General features: G+C 51.7%; 1 protein-coding gene and 1 long non-coding RNA gene across 3 annotated transcripts in view; both read right to left on the bottom strand.

Annotated features, from left to right (window-relative positions):
* The window catches only part of LOC309359375, a 74,260-nt gene that overhangs the window by 2,197 nt on the left and 50,376 nt on the right, over positions 1 to 21,687 (bottom strand). The window lies entirely within an intron of this gene.
* Positions 159 to 21,687, bottom strand: part of ZNRF3 (zinc and ring finger 3) — a 66,538-nt gene continuing 45,009 nt past the window's right edge. The window contains exons 3-9 of one of the 2 annotated variants that reach the window (XM_081892897.1): positions 10,285 to 10,359; positions 9,973 to 10,104; positions 8,130 to 8,240; positions 6,627 to 6,794; positions 5,900 to 6,002; positions 3,891 to 5,588; positions 159 to 3,476 (exon numbers count right to left, since the gene is read on the bottom strand). In XM_081892897.1, the coding sequence (XP_081749023.1) occupies positions 3,439 to 3,476; positions 3,891 to 5,588; positions 5,900 to 6,002; positions 6,627 to 6,794; positions 8,130 to 8,240; positions 9,973 to 10,104; positions 10,285 to 10,359 (2,325 nt within the window). In that variant the 3' untranslated portion in view covers positions 159 to 3,438. Of the gene's footprint in view, positions 5,589 to 5,899; positions 6,003 to 6,626; positions 6,795 to 8,129; positions 8,241 to 9,972; positions 10,105 to 10,284; positions 10,360 to 21,687 lie in introns of both variants that reach the window. The other variant, XM_081892896.1, reaches the window with a different exon arrangement.

The following is a 21,687-nucleotide window of genomic DNA, read 5'->3' on the forward strand; positions in this document are numbered from 1 at the left end:
ACCCAGCACATCATTAGCATGCAGACTGTTAAAACTTCTGGTACTAAGCTGCCGGCTGGGTAGTGTGTTATGGTTCTGGACAGTTAAGAGTTAACACTCCAGGAGCGTTCTTATCAACTGGGTGCATTGCCTGAGAATGAGAATGCATTGCCTCTGTCTGAGAATGTGAGCAAGGTAGTTTTGTTTTTGTTAGAGGCAGAAGCTGCAAGCATGCAGCTAGATTCTGCAGGTTTTTCTTTTCTGTTTGTTATGCTTCTAAATAGTGTTAGAATAGAAGCACTGGTGTCGAGCTGAGTTATCGAAGACACCACGTTGACACAGACAAGCCATTTTACACTGCGAATGAACTCTGCTATTATCTGGCAACTGAGGAGAGTGGCAGCGCGCGAGTGCAAGCGTGTGGGTGCCACTGGAGTTTGTCGTAGTGGCAATAAATCAAATTTATTGCAGGGCCGTTGCAGCAGACTCAGTGTGTCAAAGGATTAACGACCCACAAACTTTAACATAGTGAAATGAATTCACCTCTTCTCCCATCTCATAGATATTAATCATTCAGAAATGACCCAGGTACCAAGACTGCAGAATTCATTTAAGTTCTAGAGCAGGGACCAGATCTTCTGCTGTTTGCAGAAGTCCACCAGATTATCTACACAGGTGTGCTGGGTTCCAAGGCCCAGGCTAGATCATTCCCACAAACCAGTAATGTTTGCTAGATATGCATCTAGGCTACAAACTGCCCTTATGCAAGATGCATCTGTATGGTTCCTGGTATGCACTGAGATGCCATCTATAAAGGTGCAAGATCCAGACAATGTCCTTTGTGTTAAAACATCTATACTGCATGTGCTGGACACAAAGTCTGTGTGTCCAGGCACCCAGGGGGTTAGTATACCAAGACCACAAGCAACCTGTAGTGGGAATAAATCTGTATCTCTGCCTGGTACGAAGACTTGGATGAAATGCCAGGACTCCATTATCATCCATTCAGAGAGACAAGAAGGTGCCTGCATTTAAACCACATGCCTGCATTTAAACCACATGCCTCAAGAACAAAGAGGAAACCAGAGTGTCCTAGGTATCAAGATTGTCTGTACTGAGGATGCTCGTTACTGAGGATTGATCAGAGTGTGAGGCTGGCTGCACATGTGTTTCAGCACTAAGCTGAGGAGGGTGGATATGGAAGTCTCAGTCATCACTGGAAATGATGACACACTGGCTCTAGGCTGCCCAAAGCACGAGTTGTGAATGGAAGTGTCTCGAGTATCCAAAAAAACCAGATTGCTGGGCCGACTGCAGAGGCAAAAACAGAGGTTGGAACCGATCATTGTGCAGTTTTGGGGATATGACAGCTCTTGCTATCAGCCTTGTGCCATTTTGAGCTCAAACACTGTTGGCCCCAGTCGGTATCATCACAAAACTTGGGGATTGACAAACCTGGCAGCACTTGGATGGGATACAAACAGGAGTTGAGGAAGCAGCCTTCAGCAAGATGGTCACCCAACATAGAGAACTGTGGCTGGGCATGGGCCACAACAGGGTTCAGCCTGAGCGCCATGTTCCCTTCTGAAAAACCTTCCTGAGATGGACCTCAGCGGAGCACATTTCTGTCAGGCACAGGGGGTGTTCCCACTTGAAAGTGGCACCCTGTAAGGTGCAGAAGCCACAATTTTGGACATTAAAAATGAAGGCAAAAGTATGGATTCCTGCATTGCAAGGGGGTTGGACTAGATGACCCTGAGGGTCCTTTCCAACTCTATAATTCTATGAAAGCAGATAGAAACCGAGGTACTCAAAAAGGAAAGTTTCCAAATTCAGTTCCTTCTCTCCTCTCTCGCTTTGGATGACACACATAACTTCAATGACAGGAAATAAAGTGAAATGAAATATATTTTGAGGATAAATATTTGTAAAGAGAGAGGGAGGGAGGGAGGGAGTTTTGCTTGAAAAGAAACTGAGGAGAAAGTGGAGGCCCCTGACTTGAGGAAGTCAGCCGGCACAGGGGTCCCCTCACTCTGGAACAGGGCTGCAAGCTCTTCTAATGCTGCTGTGTGGTTGCAGATCCCGCCTACGTCACAGCACAGAGATCATAAGAGCACAAGGCAAGGAGGCCCATGGGCCAGGCCTTCACCTTGGCTTTGATGCAGAAATCAAAACAGAACCCATTTTCCTTCCCTGTGCTCCCCTTGCACACACAAACACACGGCTGAGAGGAGGGACTGCGGCTCACCAGGGAACTTCACTTGGTGAACGTGTACGATGCTGAGTTAATAATTACTGACGGGTAAAACACTAGGGTCTGTTCGTTTAACCTAGAACAGGTTAAGAGCTCTTTGAAATTTATACTATTCAAGCTTTCTTTTTATTTTCATGAGCTGGGCACAAATGGAGAGGTTAGGTACCTTTCTGAATCACACAGTGCCATTGGTTTTAGTAAATTAAACTGAGGCTGGGGCAGGGAGAGAGTTCTAGGCACATTCCATTAAGAAAACATTAAACACCCTCCTCCCACAATCCACATTTTGGACACAGTTTAGCAAAATGTCCATCACAGACATCACAGAGAAGATAGAAGCAGCCCGCATACAGCATGCATCCACAGACCCCAAACAGTGGCATTCCCTGAGGTCCTGCCCACGCAGACCAGGTGCCCTTTGGAATCATGCCTATGGGAGACAGAAGCCATTGTTTCCACAGGAAACGATTAACAATTGGAAGCAAGTGACAACATGCATCAACAGAAAAAGAGGGAGGGATCTCTGCCTGCCGGGGCATGAGCGCAGGCAGGCACAAGGCACGGGCCTCAGAGCAGTGGCAGCAACCATCTCTGCAGCAGCGGACACAAGGCAGGGCTTAGGTCCAGCCTTAACCAACACACCCCTAGGAAGAGCAGCACCAGCTCCTGCATCATCCCAAAAGCCCTTTCCTGTTTCAGCAGAGCCCCTGAGATTGCTGCAGCAGGTGTGCTCCTTGGAAACATTCATTGGTCCCCCGACCCCTCACCTTCTGGGGGCAGGTGAAGCTATGCTCCAGAACGCTCCTGACTGCTGCCCCCAACTCCGTGACTGGTGCTGGACTGGCTGTGAGGAGGAAGGGGCACTCCGCAGCCAGCCTGCTTTCCCTGCCCCCTCGCAGCCATCCTCATTGCTGCCACTCCTTTGGACTTCTTTTGCTTCAAGGTGCCATTTGCTCTCTAAGGCAGGCCCAGATGATCTCTGCAGGCAGCGGGGCTTGATGGCCCTCTCTGGGCTCCTGCCCAGCTGCAGGAGGTGGCAGAAGTGGCACGGTGGCTTGTTACGAACACTTTGTGGCATAGAGGCTGCAATGCACACTGCGGAAGGTGCCTTCTCCAGTTGACCACTTCAATGGGTGAGCAAAAGCTAAAGACAATTGTGAAGTCCAGCAGAGATCGCGAGGCACAAAGACAGGCTCCTGCTCTCATTAGTCACCAACCTGGCCTGGGCCTGGAGGATCACAGCCTGAAAAGACAAAGGAAGTGCCTCGAGTAGGCAGCCACAGGGGAGGGCTTCCACAGCAACTACAAGCGGCTGAAATGTAGCAACCCCCAGTTTAGCCAAATCTGCTTCCCTGGAAGCCCCACACCCTGTGCAGTAGCGTCCATTCCTGCTTTCTGCTTGGGACCTTGCCATGGGTTCTGTGCTCCTGCATGCACAAAGGCAGGTGTCAAAGTGACACGCCACCCCACCCCACCGCCCCACAGCCAGCACACTCCCAGCAGGGCCAGGTATGAGCCTGGCAGGCTGCTCTGCCCGACGTCCAGCAGGAACACATTTCAGAGTTCGCCATCCCTCATGAAGCATCTATGCAGATTAAAGAGCTGGTGTCCCACCTACAACACCTTTCCTGCACACCTGCTGGAGCTGCTGACTTACCCACCATCTGGGTGCCTCCTCCTGCTGCTGCCGCCGCCACCACAGCTGCCTCAGGACAGCTCAGGAGGGGGCTGGAAAAGAGCCCCAGGGCTTCCCCTTGCAGTAAGTCCCCCGGCTGATCCTGCAACAGCTCTCTGTGGGCCTCCCCTGGACCCAGGCAGAGTTGGTTTGCGGCTGCTGTTCCACGTGGCTCCTCCCAAGAGCGGCTGCTGCCTCCGTGGCAATCCGTGTGAGGCAGGGGCAGCTCACAGTCCCGGTCCTCGGGAATTATGGAGATGCGCTGACCCAGGTCACATCCCCCCACGTAGCAGCCTGGCAAGGCAGAGGAGTCCTCTGGGCACGGCGTGTACTGCACATTGACAGCATAGTCCTCGGCGGCATAGCAGCCAGGCTGAGTCAGGCAGCTGTTGCTGGCCACCTGCTTCTCTTCATAGAAGCAACAGGGCACAGCCTCGCATGTCCCCCCCTCTGTCCTAATACTGTACAGATCTTGGCTTCTTCCTGCCTGCGGCTCTCGCCCAGAGCCACACCCTGCCCAAAGAGGCGGCCCAAGAAGCAGCATGCTGCACTCAGCTGCCCTGCCCAGCGACTCCCGGGGTGCAGGAGGGGCCTCAAAGCAGCAGGCGCAAGCTGGCTCCCGGAGTCCTCTGCAGGTCCGGCTGGCTCCCCCCGCCAGGCCCTCTAGCCCTCCCCCCTCGGGGATGGTGCCTGGAGGCTCCCGGTGCTCTAGCGAGGAGTTGCTGCTGTAGTTCATCTCCAGGCTGCAGTTGGAGAGCTGGTCCCCTGCAGAAGTGGCCAGCACAGGCAGGCAGTCGCCGTCCACCACGTTTGGAGCAGGGGGGCCTTCCAGAAGAACCACGGTCCCTCTGCTTGCCCCACCCACCTCGCCCCCCCGACAGGGACTTTTGCTGCGGTAGATGTACGGGTCATAGTCACTGCTCAGGGAGCTGCGGAAGGTGGAACAGCTCCCATAGACTCCCTGGTTGCTGACCTCGGTGCAGTCCACCATGGAGTCGCTGGAGGAGCAATGACAGGGGCCCGAGCTGCTGCCGCTGCTGCTGCTGCTGTCGCTCCCAGGGCCGTCGGCCAGGTAGCCGCTGCAGACGGAGCGGTGGCCATGGTAGCAGCTGAAACTGGAGGTGCTGCCGCTCTCCAGGCGGGAGGAAGGCGCAACGTGGACCACAGGGGCGAAGAGCCTGCTGCTGCCGCCCCCACCGCCCACAGGCTGGAAGGCACGCGAGGGGCCCTTGGCAGCGACGCCCAGGGGCAGCTGTCCGTTCTGCTCTGGGTAGCTAAGGCCTTGGAAATAGTAGTGCTGGAACATGGTCTCGTACTGGGAGAAGCAAGCTGGCTTGGAGAAGTGGTGGCTGCTGAACTTGGGCCTTCGGAAGGTGTGAATGGCTGGGTAGGCCCTGTGCTCCACCCCGCACTGGTGTGCGTTCAGAGCATGGTCCAAGTGGATGGGCTGGTAGCTCCGGAGGAAGGCCGGGGCCTCCCCGTGCCGGTCCACCGTCAGGACGGTAATAGGGTTCCCGTGGGGGTCCATGCTGGTTCGTGTGGGGTAAGTGGTGACCTGGCTGGCTCTGTGCACTCGGCCCGGGTAATGGACGGGCAGGATCATGCGCTGCTGGTGCTGACGGCTGCGCATCTGATTGGCAAGGTCGTCACACACCTGGCCGGTGGCACCCTTCTTTTGCTCTGTGCAGAAAGATGAAAGACGAGTCAGAGAAGGCTCTTGCAGCAAGGGCACGGGGCATCTGCCCATCAGACGCCCCTACAGACCACCCAAAGAACTCCGGGGGGGGGGAGACTTCAACAAAGATTTCCTACCATGCTGGAAGGTGCATTTCCCCTCCCGTTCCAGCTCTACTCCCAAGTATTTGTCCATTTAGCCTTCCATGGAGATGAGAGCAAGAGCCATCTCCCTTGGTGGGCAGGAATGGACCTCATCTTCCTCTTCCCCTGGGACACATGCAATGCTACAGAACACGGCAGGTGCCTGGACTCACCAATGATGTTGTGGCGGCAATGCGGGCAGGTGTGGTGCTGCAAAAGCCACGGGTCCACACACTTCCTGTGGAACCGATGAGCGCAGGGAATGACACGCAGCTCCTGTGGAAGCAAAGGGGAGCTGAAGGGGTGGAAGCAGCCATGGTTGGGGCCTTTGTCTAGCTGGCTTCTGGCTCATTCAGAGCAGCTCAGAGGTTGGGCTGGATGCGGTTTCTCAAACCAGGACCAGGCACACATCCTGGCAAGCTCAGGTGACAGGGAGATGCTCAGCCAGGTGCCCCCTTGAAGGGCAGCAAATGGCATGAATAGGGCCCAGAGCCCCTTTTCCTTGCAGAACAAGCCCCCCCCATGCAGCCAGGAAGACTCTTGTGTTGCAACAGATGCCAGAGGCTCTCTTGTCCCAGCACACTCCTCAAGACAGCCACCAACAGCAACAGGGAGACCAGCTGCCTTGCTAGAAGCTTCTGATGAAAAGCAGCGCAGAAAGTGTTAACACCCTAGATCAGGAGTAGGCAAACTAAGGCCCAGGGGCCGGATCCGGCCCAATCGCCTTCTCAATCTGGCCCATGTACGGTCTGGGAATCAGCGTGTTTTTACATGAGTAGAATGTGTCCTTTTATTTTAAATGCATCCCTGGGTTATTTGTGGGGCCTGCCTGGTGTTTTCGCATGAGTAGAACGTGTGCTTTTTCTATGGCAAAGAAAGGCCACCTGCTCTCTTTCTCACCTCCCCATCCAGGTACTTCTCCAGGCAAATGGCGCAGTCAGAGGTGGAGCTGCTGCTCAGCGTGTCCAGGGCACCGCAGCTGCCTTGGCTGGGCCCTTTCAGCTTAGACTTGAACTTCCGCGTCTCCATCTTCTCAAGGGCCTGCACAGCAAGCCTGTTCATGGAATTCTGCAAGAGGAGAAAGACAAGGGCATTCCTGGGAAGCAGAAGCGGGGCAGCCCCACAGTGGCAGCCCCCGTTCACTCAACCCTTGCATCACATTCTCAGCGCCAGGGTCAGGCCCAGGGGTGAAGCAATGGCTGGGGGTCTCCCCAGGGATGACACATGCTGTGAAGGGAGTGGGAATGGACCTATCTCCTCCTTTCCACCGGGCCACAGTATGGACTTCCTCCAGATGTTAACGGAATCACAGAATGGTACAGATGGAAGGCACCCCCCAAGGGCCATCACAACTAATCTCACGCTGCTGAGCCCCAGCTCCCCTCAGCAGCAGCTCATATGGCCAACGACCAGAGACAATGGGGATCTGAGGCCAACATTGGGGGGGGGGGTGGAGCTGTTCCCCACCTCAAAGTAGCACAATGCAGGGCCTGTTGCCTGCAGAGAGCCCATCCTGAAGCATGGAGGATCTGGGCAACACCCCTCCTGGCACCGTGAGCCCCCACTGGTTGCATTTGCACTTGGGGCAAGCCTCCCTCCCTCCCTCCCTCCACATTTAGGATGACACTGACTGGCACTCACTGAGGATCCACATGCCATGAGGCTGTCCCTGTCAGCAACTCAGGCATGGCTGCCAATGGGACCCTCCAGGAAATGCAAGAGCAAAAGCAATGGACATTAGCACGTCAGGAAGGCTTTGAAATGACTACAAATGCATTTGCCAACAATGCCATAAACCTGCCTGTGCTAATTAAACCAACTCCCAAAACATAACCTAGGACATTTCCAAACTACATTGACCAGCCAAACGAAAGCAGAGGTGATCCTTCAGTTCCCAAGCCAGAAGAGGAGCCACTTTTCTTTTCACCCAGAGACTGTTTACCCCAGGGATCTTGAGCAACCCTGCATGTTTCTACCCGCTCCCTCCAGAAGGTGCCTTTTCCCCTCTTCCCTTTTAAATCCCTCACCTTCTCCAGCTCTTTTTGTCTCTTTGCAGCCTGCTTTCCCACTGCAGGAGCCTCCATCAGGACAGGACTGGTGCTTCGGGCTTTGTTGAAATGGCTGCTGGTGGTCATGGCAAGGAGGAAGCCAAGAACTCCCGCCTGGGCACCCAAGAATCAGGGCAGACTCTCGGCCCACCTCACAAAGCCAGAGGCAGCAGTAGGGCAGGTCTGCCCAGAAGGCCCCTCACACCCCAAGGCCAGCGGAGGCCAAAGCATTTCTTGCCAGAAAGCTGCCTGCTGCCCCCTTTCCAGAGCAGCCCCTCTTCTCCAGAGGAAGTGGAACCTCCAGAGGAACCTTCCCAGCAACACACGGCTAGAGGCCCAGGCAGCTCGCTCTTACCTGGCTCCGGCGCTGCTTCAGTTTGATCTTGACCAGAAGAACAAGGCACACGAGAGAGACCACCACGAAAAAGGCCAAGAAAATCCCCATGTCGAAGTATTCGGTAGGTTGCTTAGAAGAAAAATCAGGGAGAGGAGGAGGCAAGAGATGGACAAAGATCAGTAGGGTTAGCTTTTTTCCAGCTCAATGGCATACACCTTTTGGATACATTCAAAGCAGGTAGAGATTTTTCAGCTGGCAGCAGCAGCTAACATGTTGAACTAAACTGGAACGGTTAAAGTTTGAGGTAGGCCACACCCAAAAGACTCCAAAAGGAATCCCGAGGTTTCAGAGTTTGCTGAAAGCTTTCATAAGAAATTCTCCAGGGTTTGTGCATGCACAGAACCTGTTTCCTATTCCTCTGACAAGTGTGTGTTTGCTGTTTGCAAAGATTTGTCCCTGGCTGGAAGTGAGCTGAATGCCAGGTGAAACCCCACCTCAGAGACCTGGTTCACAATCCTTGCCTGCAATGTGCCTTGGGCACAAAAGGTCCGGGTTCAATTCCTGACAACTTCAGGTAGCACTGGGAAAGATCTGTGGCTTGAAGAATGGCAGAGAAGCTCACTGCTCGGCAGCGTCAATGATACTAAACTAGATAGACCAAAGGTCTGACTCTGCATAAAATAATTCTCTGTGCTCTCACTCTGTGAAAGGGAATTCTATATCCCAAAGCCTGGTGCTAATTCAGTCCATTTCTGTTCTGTGATGCATCAAGAGTTGAAATCAGCACCCTTCCCCATTACTAAAATCTCTGAGCAAACATTTTCATGACTGAATCAAGCCAGCTTTAGAAGAGGGCTTTCACATATGAAAGCCTCAACTTTTCATTGGGAAGTGATTTGCTCCTGTGAGATTAGTTTTCATGGAAAGGCACTTTCAAAGACCCCCCCCCCCAATACAAGGACTTTGCACATTCACTCAAGTGCCTTTTGAGCAACCATCACCCACCTGCCCACCAAGACCCAACCCCCCTGCCCAGCCTCCTACTAGGAATTGCTATGTCCAGCTCCACAAGCCTCTGTCTGAGCTGGCGACTCTTTCTTCCACTAGCTACTGGCTTCAGGGCATCCGCTGGTAACTGTGCCCTCTTCATTTGGAGGTGACAAGACTTCTTTCCCATGCAGCTGTTAACTGCAAGAGCCACGAGAAAGCAATTGCTTGGATTTCATTAGGCTCTTCTGAAGGCAGGGGAGGGTTTGGCTGCTTTTAACTGTCTAGTACTAAGAGGTGAAAGTCCCTGAAGAATGTTTACTCAACCCAAACATGTTTCTGGAAGCGCAGGCTTCACTCCAACCAGCCGGAAGTGATATCTGTATGCTCAGCCTTCCCCTGGAGCGAGGCAGAGTGCCACTGGGTCAGAATCTTACAGCTCAGCTTCGCCAAGAAATCCCTAAAAATGACCTTGACAAACTACACACTTTCAGCTCCACTTGCAAAAAAGAGGAAGTGAGAGAAGAGGCAGAATTCTAGCTTAAGAAGACCAGCCCTCCACCGATGCCATGAGGTCAGTGGGTCCTTGGGGGAGCCTGATCAGCACCTGGGCCAAGAGGCGAGAGCCAAACAACCAGAAGAGGGAGCAAGGAGAAAGAAAGAAAGATGGAGGAGGTGTTCTGGAGCATGCTGCAGTCTATTCAACTGGGGGAGGGAATTATATTTTAATCTGAAGATTAATTTCCTAAACATTTCTATTATTTTTTCTTAACTTAAGGTTAAATACTAAGATCCCAGCTAGGCTTGCAGGCTGCAATAAAGAAGGGGAGCAGACCACAGAAAGCCCTGAGAGGGGCCTGCCGGGTCGCCTTACCGGGGGAGGCCGGTGCTGAATCCTGGCACGGGCAACCTTCTGCTTGTTGACAATGTTCATCAATTTGACAGCATCTGCTCCTTTCACATACACAATGGGCCTTTTCAGGGGGTCTTCCAAGCCCTGGTTCAACTAGAACAAAATGGCGAAAGGTTAAGCTACTCCCTGCAAATCAACCTTTCTCTGGCAAAGAAGCAGATTGCAGGCTCACCAGGAAACACCAGTCCCCCATCAGCAGAGGACCAACAACTGTACAAACAAATGATGAGCACCCTCCCCTTTCACAATACAAACACACTTGATACTGCATACCTGGTCAATTGCATCTGGGTTCTCAGAAACGTCAAAGATGACAGCTGTGGCCCCTCTTTGAACTGCCCGCTTGGCCTACAGGAAGTGGAGAGGGAAAGACGGAGGGAGAGTCAGAAAGAGAATCAACTCAAGCCCTGCTTGCCTTCCCAGCCAGTCAACAGCAGCTCAAAGAGGAGGAAAAACTCCCCTCCCAAGAAAGGCAGCTCCTTGCACTGGCCACAAGAGACAGATAGGTAGCCGTGTTGGTCTGCCATAGTCAAAACAAAAAAATTTCCTTCCAGTAGCACCTTAAAGACCAACTAAGTTAGTTCTTGGTATGAGGTTTCGTGTGCATGCACACTTCTTCAGATACCAGGTATCTGAAGAAGTGTGCATGCACACGAAAGCTCATACCAAGAACTAACTTAGTTGGTCTTTAAGGTGCTACTGGAAGGAATTCTTTTTGTTTTGGCCACAAGAGGTCAGCCATGAGCTGGACAAGCCTCCACTTGATGCCCCAAAGCCTTGGGCAGATCATCTCCAGTGGCAGGAACTGCCCCTCAAATCCCATGTCATCCGACACAAAGGCCACAAAGGCCGCTGCTCTTCAAAGGAAAACTCAACCCTCTGCAGTGCTGCATGCAGTCTTTCCCTTCCTCTCCGGCCTTTTGTGTAGTTTTGACCACACAAACTGTGCCCAACAACCTCATCCTTGTCCACCCCCTCCTGTATGGGCACAGTAGCCTAACCTACTTGGAGGGGGGGTGCAAAAAGGAGATCTCAAAGCACATCATTCTCAGAGCACCCCGCCCCTGCTCATAAAACAACACCGGCACCCCACCCATCTTCAACTCTTTGGGTCTGCTGCTGGAACAGTCCAGGGCAGTTATGCGAAGGCTGATGCCACCCCAACGATAGCTCCTCTGTTGAGTAAGAACGGAAGCCAGGATGACACACACACACACCCAACCCCTTTGCCCGGCTTGAGAGCCCCCACCCCAGAGCGAGAGATTTGGGTGGCTTGCCCAGGCGGGGAGGCTCCACTCCTGCATTCCAGTGTGCTCCGCGCTCCACAGCTTCGCTGCAACTTGGCCTGACCTTCCAGGTTTCCCTGGCAGGAGATCAAAGCAGAGAAGCCACAAACACACCACAGAATGCAGAGTCCTCCTCCCTCCCTCCCTCTTCCATTTCCTCCTCTGCTCTGCTCTCAGGCAAGCTTTGAAGCCACAGGAGCAGCAGCAGCAGCAGCAGCATGGAGCAGGCTGGAGCCTCAGCCTCCTCCATGCAACTTGGGGCAGGAGGGATCTCCGCCAGCCCACCACCTGCTGGGGGGGGGGGGGTGACGGGACTACACAGGTGGCTGCCTGCCTGCCTGCCCCACGCAAGAAGGAAGAATAGGAAGAGGTGAAGGCCTTCCCCTCCCCTCCCTGGCAGGGTTACTGAAGTGCAAAGAGGCCTTTGATAGCCCCCCAGCTGAATCCCTAGAAAGACAGGCAAGTGGTGGTCCTTCACCTTCCATCCCTGGAGGGGGGCTGCTCTCCTCCTCTGCCTGCGGCCCAGGGCTCCCTGTGGATGGGCTGTGTGTGAACCCCCCTCTAAAGAGGAGCTGGGTTGGCCAGCCTTCAAACAGAGGTGCTTGGAAAACTGCCTTCCCCAGGCCTTATGAGGATCCTGGACCCCAAATAAGTGAGAGCAGAGGAGGGGGTGCTTGCGGCCCTCACACAGCCAGCTCCCCAGGGCTACTGACTCATGGTCAGGATTCCCTTTCTGCTTTTATACCAGGGGCAGCGGCAGTTCTTAGAGCAGCATTTCCAGAGTTTCCCCTCAGCTCGCATGAGATACCTGCCACCTGGTACAAGACACCGAGCCTTGGAAGGAATGCCATCCATTTCTGCTGCTGCTGCTTCGGGCAAAGGAGATTCCCTGGCAACCTCCAGAGCAGCACTGGGGGGGGGGGCAGCTTGGCAGGTTTTTGCTCCAGGTCCAAAAAAGGAAAGGGGGGCAGTTGCACCCTGGGCTGCGCGCCATGCGCACGGATGGGCTGGACAAAAGCGGTGCCCTCTTTTCAAAGGCAGCATCTGGTCCCCCAAATGCTGCACGGACAAGGAGGAGGAGAGAGGAGGAGAGAGGGGGAGAAAAAGAACAAGGGAGCCGGCAGTGATGAGTCTAAGGCGGCTCCTCCTCCTCCTCCTCAGCGCCAATTTCACTGGCAGCTTTGTGAGCAAGGCTCAGTGCCGACACCTGACCAAGGCTTCATCTGAAAGCAGGATCAGGCCACCTTAAACAGTCATTGCTTCCTGGAAACTGCAGCTTCTTCAGGGTGCTGAGAGTTATTAGAACACCCCTATTCCCCTCTCAGAGCTACAACTCCCAGAGTTTTATTTTATTATATTTATTTATTAAATTTGTATTCCACCCTTCATCTGAAGATCACAGGGCAGTACACAACCTAAACATGCAAAATGAGAAGACAAAATGCACACCAAAACAACAACAACACACCAAAACAACAACAACAACAACAAACCCTGGGAAGAGGGACCATAGCTCTGTGAGGGGACTAAGGTGAATAGGGCTGTGTGTGAATCTGAACTTATTCTGTAGTTTATTACTATGGATCATGGCATAGGGAAGAAAAATGACATAACTTCCGGGTTGGCGCCATCGTCGAATGGCGGACTCCCTCCGAGCTCCGGAGGGAGCCTGCTCGGCAGGGGCTGGGTTCTACCGCGCCGGCGACGCGGGGACCCTCAAAAACCATGGGCGCTGAAACCCATGGGCATGGTGACTCGGCGGGCACCGTTTGCGCCCCCGACCCGCGAAGGAGCCTTTTTAAAGGCTACGGAGCGGGTGACGGGGGGGAGGTGCTATGAGTCCTCCGCTTCTCCTGCCGAGCGAAGCCGCATGATTGATTGATTGATTGCCGCATGCCATTCGAAGGAGAGCGCTGACTTCCATTGAAAATTGGGACTTAAAAGAATAACCCGTGAGTAATTGGAACTCGGATTAAAAAGGGGAATTTTTTTAAAAAAAAATTCGGAGCGAGCAGGGGAGGTGCAAAAAGGAAGTCAGCTTCCCCCCTGTTGTAGAGGAGTTAAAGCAAAGGATTTGACAACTAAGATCGAGTGCAACCTTATTTTGATAAAGTTATTAAATTTTGATATTTTGATAAAGTTATTAAATTTCGCGATGGAAAATTATAAGACTGGGCTGGAGGAGAAAAGTGGAATGTGAATTAAAATGCACCCCCCCCGGGAACCCCGGGAGCGATCCGTGAGAGCGCCGGGAGAGGAGAAAGAGAGGTTTTGACAGCTGTCAAAGGAGCTGTCAAAGCGGAAGAACAGAAAGAGAACTTTGTTACGAGGACTTTGCCGGTTACATTTGCTACAAATTGGATATAAATTGTTTAAAACAAGGAATAACAAGTTACTTTGACTGTTGGGTGTGATCTGGAAGGAAACAGAGTTACTATAATCCCTCTAGAGGAGCTGTGGGACACTACAAGTATTGCTGGCAATGGAATTGGAATAGGACTTTTTATCTCCTGGGAAACTGCAGAAGTGGAACACTATTTTGTCTACAGAGGTCTATACACTAAAGGAGACAATAGATTTATCTATTGAAGAATGGAAGGGACTTGACGTAATGTTTTGTTCCTGAATAACAAAGCCTCTGCAGAGGAATTAGAAGCTTTTGGAATTAGAACATTTGTGCAGGAGAGCAGGAAAAAAAGGAGGAGAGAGATCAACAAGAACAACAAGAATAACAAGAACTGGACAAAGTTGGAAGTGGGAACATTTGGGACATCCAGATTTGAAAGGTCTAAAGAAATAAAAATGGAGCTCCTCCATGATAATATGACAGCAACAATCGCAGATAACAATGGCTCCCAAAGTGAACCATTCACAGTGGGATCAGGTGTTAAACAGGGTTGTGTTATCGCCCCAACTATATTCATTACAGTGGTATCTCTGGTTACAAACTTACTTCATTCCGGAGGTCCATTCTTAACCTGAAACCATTCTTAATCTGACGTACCACTTTAGCTAATGGGGCCTTCCGCTGCTGCCGCGCCACCACGGCACAATTTCTGTTCTCATCCTGAGGTAAAGTTCTTAACCTGAGGTGCTACTTTCGGGTTAGCGGAGTCTGTAACCTGAAGTGTTTGTAAACCGAGGTACCACTGTGTTTTCATTGCCATGATCCTACAATTTGTCGATGGGAGACTCCCCTCTGGAGTAGAAATCATATATCGAACAAATGGAAAACTCTTTAATCTGAGCAGGCTGAAAGCAAAGAGTAAGGTAACTTCAGTCATAGAGTTTCAGCATGCTGATGACAACGCAGTGTGCACACACTTAGAGAATGACCTCCAAACTATCCTAAGTATCTTCGCAGAAGCTTACGAAAAGCTTGGCTATCGCTCAACACCCAAAAAACCAAAGTGCTGCACCAACAAGCACAAAACAATCCCTCTGTAGCACCACAAATCCAACTCAATGGTGTGATGCTGGAAAATGTTGGTCACTTCTCCTACCTGGGCAGTTATCTTTCCACAAGGGCCGACACTGATGCCGAAATCAGAATTATGAACTTTGTTTGGACTGATTTGGACATTAACGCAGTAGCAAGAAGATGATCAGAATCCCCCTTCGGATCTTGAAATATGGGTCCCCTCAACAAAATTTAAAATTCGGCTTTGTAATTCGGAATTTATGTGATGTGATTTGATTTGATTGGCCGGTTAATAAAAATTATTTTTTAAAAAAGACACTGATGCCGAAATCCAACATCGCCTAAGCTCTGTGAGTGCAGAGTGTCTGAAGACTGGGACATTGGCAGGGAAACCAAAATGCTTGTTTACAAAGCTCTTGTACTACCAACCTTACTGTATGCTTGTGAAACATGAACTACTTATAAACGCCATCTCCAACTCCTCAAAAGATTCCATCAACAGTGTCTCCGAAAATGTTTACACATCACTTGGGAAGAGAGGCGAACTAATGCCAGTGTACTGGAAGAAGCAAAGCTCACCAGTGTCAAAGCAATTATTCTTCAACATCAACTTCACTGGACTGGTCATGTTGTGCGGAAGCCTGATTATCGTCTTCCAAAGCAACTACCCTATACCAAACTTAAAAATGGAAAGCGTAATGCCGGTGGTCAACACAAAAAGTTTAATGACTGTCTCAAGGCAAATCTTAAAAAATGGAGTATAAACACCGACAATTGGGAAACACTGGCCTGCAAGCGCTCCAGTTGGAGAACAGCCTTGACCAAAGGTGTCATGGGCTTTGAAGATGCTCGAACTCAGGACGCAAGGGAGAAACGTGCTAAGAGGAAGGCGCGCTTGGCAAATCTTCACCATGATGAACTCCTGCCAGGAAACCTCTGTCCCAACTGTGGAAGGACGTGTGGATCCGTAACTGGCCTCCACAGTCACTTACTGTGTTAAAACCGTGTATATGGAAAACAATCTTACTCGGCTACGAGGGATTGTCGAAGAAGAAGAAAATATGATGTAAAATGGCCTGAGGGGGCCCAGTGCTCCCAGGCTGCAACTCTGCAGATGGTCACCTTAACTCAGCCAAGGCTTCAGGGAACTGAAAGAGACAACATGAAAGCCTTGCCCAGGTTTGCTCCTCCTTGGGGCTCGAATGAGGAGAGGGAACAAGGACAAGAAAGGAAAGGAAAAAGGAAAAGAAAGGGAAAGGGGAAAAAGGAAAGATGAGAGTTTCTCCAGCCAAGCCGGAAAAAGTGTCTTTCCTGTAAGAGCAGAGGCAGGCAATGAGAGAGGATCCTTAACTTCGCACACAAGAGAGAGAGAGAGAAAGAGTACAGGAGCAGAGCAGAAATAGGAGAAATACAGGGCAAACTGTTCTGTATTGAATCAACACAGGACACAACTTTGAAATAAGGAACAATCCTATATTAAACAGGACAGGTGGTAAGCCTTTACCTCACCCCTTTGATAATTCTCAATGGAAAGTTCAGTTCTCATTACAGTGGTACCTCGGGTTACAGACGCTTCAGGTTAGAGACTCCGCTAACCCAGAAATAGTACCTCGGGTTAAGAACTTTACCTCAGGATGAGAACAGAAATCGTGTGGCGGCGGCAGCGGGAGGCCCCATTAGCTAAAGTGGTGCTTCAGGTTAAGACCAGTTTCAGGTTAAGAACAGACCTCCAGAACGAATTAAGTTCTTGACTCGAGGTACCACTGTACCGGTAATTGATGGAGAACAGTTTTTTTAAAAAAACAAACAAACAAAATGTTGTTATTTGTAAAATTTATATCTTGAAGCAACTCTCTAAGCTATGTGGACCCTCTTGCTTATTCCCGAGTGGTGGTGACCTGGCTTCTGTCTCAAAAGTCCTACCCTGGTGGGAAAGACTCTTCCCCGTATTTTCCGTGATCCAGAGCAGCGGGCGGCACTTGGCTCTTCCATGCAGATGAGAGGCAGTCCCTGGAGAGAGAGGCTGGGCCTCTCCCCGCCCCAAAAGCCCTTCAGGATGGCATCAATCCGCACAGGCCACAGGCCCCTTTCGCAGCCCTCCTACAAGGGAGAAGAGCACCTACGAAATTAAGGGAGAAACGGCAAGGCTGCTGCTCGCTTGTTTTAAGTTCACATTAAATGCGAGGGGTGTGAGAATCCGTTTGCGCCTTCCTGAGCCCGTTGTGCTTCCGCCAGTCCTCTGCTTCTCATGGGGCGATGGTGGGCTCAGCCCCTGGCGGCGGCTGCCAGCAGATGGGACTGGCAGGTGGTGGGCACCTCCTGGTGCGCACCTGGGGAGGGGGGCAGCCGTGTGGATCCCACCTTCCTCCTCGGGGGAGGTAAGGGAGCACCCGGTGACTGCGCACAAACTCTGTGGGGGCTGCAACTGCCTCCCCCGCTCCACCCCACCCCAGGAGAGTCAGCGCTTTGGAGAGCTCAGCCTGTTCCCTCAGAATCTGGGGTTATTAAGGGGTGTGGTGGGGGGGCTGCCTCTCCCTATGATTTTGCGCGCCCCCTCGCCTGCACCCGCCCAGCCTCGCAATCACTCCCCAGTGTCACCAGGGCTCCAAATGCGCCTAAGAGCAGAGCAGGCACAACCAAGCATGATGGTGGGGAGGCGGAGCCGGCGCAGAGGCGGCCACCAGGTTTGGTTGCAGTGGCAAATGGGTTTGAGTAGCGTTGGATGGAGCGGTGGTTGCCGGCGGTTGCCGGGCATGAGCCCTCCTCTCCTCCAGCACCAGCCAACCACCCCGGCGCAGCCCCGAGGGTGAAAATGGTGCCGGAGCAGCGCTGGGAGCATGCCAGAAGCCGCCCGGAGCCTCCTGCAGCGCTGGGGTGCCAGTTTCAGGAAAGGCACCGACTTTGATTTAGCGCCCCCCTCTCGCCTGCGCCTCTGGCGGCCGCCCACTTCGCCACCCCCTCGCTACAGCCCTGCTCTGCACCAACCTTTGAGGCCTGTGGAAAGCTGGAGTCCGACAGATTTTTGGTGGAGTTTTGCTTTTTAGATGGTGCTCCCCACTATATGTGATTTCACATGTAAGCGCAGTACCTGGGAACGTAACCCCCGCAGAAGTGGGGAGACACCTATATCTATTTTGTCAATTTCATTTCATGTAAAAAACAAACTTCTTTTCCTTTTGTGTAATAATAACTTTTTGTTGGCATAAGGGTTAAGGGTAAAACATGTATTCATAAATAGAAAGCAGGCTATAGCTCCAGCAAAAGCATCCAAAACTCTTTGACAGGATGTGTATCTCCCCACGAGTGGTGACACACATACATGTTCAGGCACACAGTAACACTAACAGCTCTCAGCACCCTGAGAAAACTACACCTTCCAGGATTCTCTGGGACACGCCATGGCTGCTTTAAAGTGGCATGAAGCTGCTGCAAATGTATAGGTGCAGATGGGAACGAAGATGACCCTGACGAAAACAAGCGGACACTGAACAGAGCAGGTGCCTCTGCTGCTCATCTCCTGGCAAGTGCTGGGCCCCCTGAAAGACGGTGCTGCTCTAATAATAATAATAATAATAATAATAATAATAAATAATTTACATGCCGCCCATCTGACTAGCTTGCCCCAGCCACTCCAGGCAAACAAAAATGGTAAAAACACAACAAAACATCACACACTAGAAACTTCCCTGAAGGAGGGCTGCCTTCAAATGTCTTTTAAAAATCGCATAGCTGTTTATCTGTTTGACATCTGCTGGGAGAGCATTCCACAGGGCGGGCGCCACTACCAACAAGGCCCTCTGCCTGGTTCCCTCTGTGCTTTGAGGAGGAGGTGTGCATCTCCTCTAACATTGCAGAGTGGCCAACTGGGAGAGATGGGGGTGGGGATAAGAGCAAGAACCATTCCACCAGGCAGATGCAAATCAACAGCTCTTGTGGAGGCCATGCCACTCTGCGTCCCAAATTCACATGTTGCTTCATTTCAAAAGGAAGAGTTATCACAAAACTGGAAACTTCTCTCCACACAATCAGAGGAACAGAGTTGCATTGCAGAAGCCTTGGGACAAGGATTACAGAAAAACAAAAACAGAAACCCTTCCACCTCTGATTAGGGGTCTCATTTGCCAAAGCCGCTCCACAGCAGACCAGCTGAGATGGAAGGCGTTGCTTGGAGAACGTCTCCCAGCAGGTCGGCTCCTTTTGGGAAGCCTGCTCCAAGCAAATGTTTCTGGTGACCGAGAGGGAAAGGGCCTGCGGGTTGTTCCCCCTGGCCTTGCATTGCAGGAATAAAAATCTTGACTAGGAAAGCCAGACCCATTTTCTCCTGCATGCTCTCCAGCGTGGGCATTCTCTCCTCTGCCCTCTCTGCCAGCCGTGCCTATTTACCTGGCACCCAGCCCCCTCACCACGGACACTGCGTTGCTGGCGGTTGCGGCCATGGCTTGCGAGGGAGCGCTAACTTGCGAGAGGTTAACCACTGCCAATAAACAGGCAGGCAGGCTCATTAGTCCCTTGTAGACAAGCAGGCCAATGCCATAGTCTCAGGGCGGGTTGCAGGCTTTGGCACCAGTCATATTGCAGGGCCCACGTGGAGAGCATTTTTGCGAGGAGAGTTTGAAGTCAGTTCCCGACCCCCACCCCAAACAGAGCAGCTTGTCCATAAGCCCCCTGGAACTCCTAATATTCCTCCATGCCTGACACTATGGCAAGAAGGGAGCAAGAGACCCACAGCCATTGCTTCCCCAATGCTAGGTCTTTCCATTTATTTAGCTCGCAAAGGAGGAACCAGGAGGGAGGGGAGGGGTTTCCTTTTCGACTTTACAGGTAGCTCGTGTTTAGTTTGGAATTGCACCTCAGCTCTGCTCTGGAATCCAAGAACACCGGCGATTCCCTCGGCCACTCTGGACACTTTGACTGAAAGCTCCCAAGTTGCCCATGTGGAACCAGATGTTATGGTTCATTTCAGGGGTGGGGAACCTCAGGCCCAATGGCTAAATTTGGCCCACTAGGCCTCCCCACCAGATGCCAAAGGAAAAACAACTACCTGACTTTTAGAAGACATCTGAAGGCAGCCCTATTTAGGGAAGCTTTTAATGTTTAATAGACTATTGTATTTTAATATTTTGTTGGAAGCCGCCCAGAGTGGCTGGGGAAACCCAGCCAGATGGGCGGGGTTTAAATAATTTTTTTTATATTATTATTATTATTATTATTATTATTATTATTATTATTATTATTATTATTATACACATGAAGTCATACATGGCATCGTGGGCTGGAGGTGGGACTTTAAAGGAGCGGACTCCTGTCTGCTCCTTTGCTGGAGCAAGGCATGCTTCCCACTGTCTATCAACCAGCACCCCTTGCTCAAAGGGGGGGGGGGACCACTTCTCTCTTTGAAGCTGCCCCTATTTCCACCTGTTTTTTCCATTTCCACCTCCAACATCAGGGAAGAAAAGGAGACACATGGGAAGGCTTTGAAAGCCCTTTGTCTTCTATGTGTACAAAGGAGAAGCAGGGTGGATAACAAAGCCTCTTATCCCCCCCCCAATGCTGGATGTGGAAAGGAGAAATACATGGGGGGGCAGGGGAAACAAAGGGGGGGAAGTGCCCAGTATCTACACCCCTGTCCAGAGGCTTGCAAACCCTCTTAAAGAACCTAGGCCCAAGGCCCAAGGCAGCTCATCTAGTCCAGCATCCTCTTCCCACCCTGGCCAACAAGATGCTCCAATAAAAGGCCCCCCCCCACACACACCCGCAATGCCCAGCGAGTATCAGAGACCTGCAGCCTCCTGACAGTGGAGGTAGAACACAGCCATTGTGACTAGAAGTCATTGACCACCTTGCTATCATTTGCTTATTCATAACGCTTACAGATTCTCCTTGATCATGCTCTCCACTTATTTATTGCCCAGAAGTGTTGCTAGTCCAAGAACTCACATGCTTCCTCACTCCCCACCCGATTGGCCATATCGCTCACTTTCCAAGAAGCCCAACTTGAGTGAAAGTTGCAAATCTTGTTAGCCAAAATGAGCCAAAATCCCACCCCACCCCAGTGGGGGGGGGGATCACTGCTAATGCAGAGAAACATCTCTCCACAGACAAGGTCAGGTATTTCTGACTCACAAAATCTGGGAAGAATTTCTTCAGCTAAGGATCCTCAAACCCGTCTCCTTCATGGAGAGGTTTTGGCCAGCCTCCCAGTCCTTTCGCCAAAATCTCCAGGGAAAGGGAGGACTGATATGGAGCAACCTGGTGTTGACAACTCCAGAGAGGCAGCCTCTGCTCCTTTTCCCCACAACACGAAGGCCTGGTGGCAGGAGTGGGTGTCTCTTTGAAGCAGCCGGCATCAGACACTTTTTGTGGTGGCCATGGAAACAGGCTCAGTGGGTTCCCAGCCTGGGAGCCAGGCAGCAGAAACAGCAGCCTGTGCACCACCATGGCTCAAAGCAACCTCCTCCCCCCCTCCACCTCCAAAGGAAGGGGGCAGGATTAGCCTAGCAGAAACAAGCTGGCCATCAGGAAGGAAAATCTTCTCCAGATGAGGCCAGGGCTTCTCGACTCTTCTCCCCTCTCTGCCCCCAGACTGACCATTCTATTCAGAAGATCATCGGATCAGTCAAGAACAGCCCTCAAGATGCCTTGATCAGTCAAGGGGCAACACCCTCTGCAAAGGCTTCCACGGCATCCCTTCCAAACACCCCCACCTGCCACAGCACCAGCAGAGCCAAGTCCTTAGAAAGAAGGGCAGGGGAGGATGCTTGTCTTGCTGCGCCCTCTTGGAAATGAAGAGTTCAACAGAGGAGTCAGAGCATGGGGTGCGGAGAGGATGGGATCTTCTCTTCCCTATAGAAAAGCAGCAATAGCACCACTGCCTTTCTTGCACAATGCTTCAGGCTCAAGGTAGCACCCGAGCACAAACACAAAATCACAGAACCATAGAACTGTACAGCTGGAAGGGATCCAAGGGTC

The sequence above is a fragment of the Podarcis melisellensis genome, assembly GCF_964234715.1.
Source record: "Podarcis melisellensis genome assembly, chromosome: 16".
In the NCBI taxonomy this organism is placed as follows: domain Eukaryota; kingdom Metazoa; phylum Chordata; class Lepidosauria; order Squamata; family Lacertidae; genus Podarcis; species Podarcis melisellensis.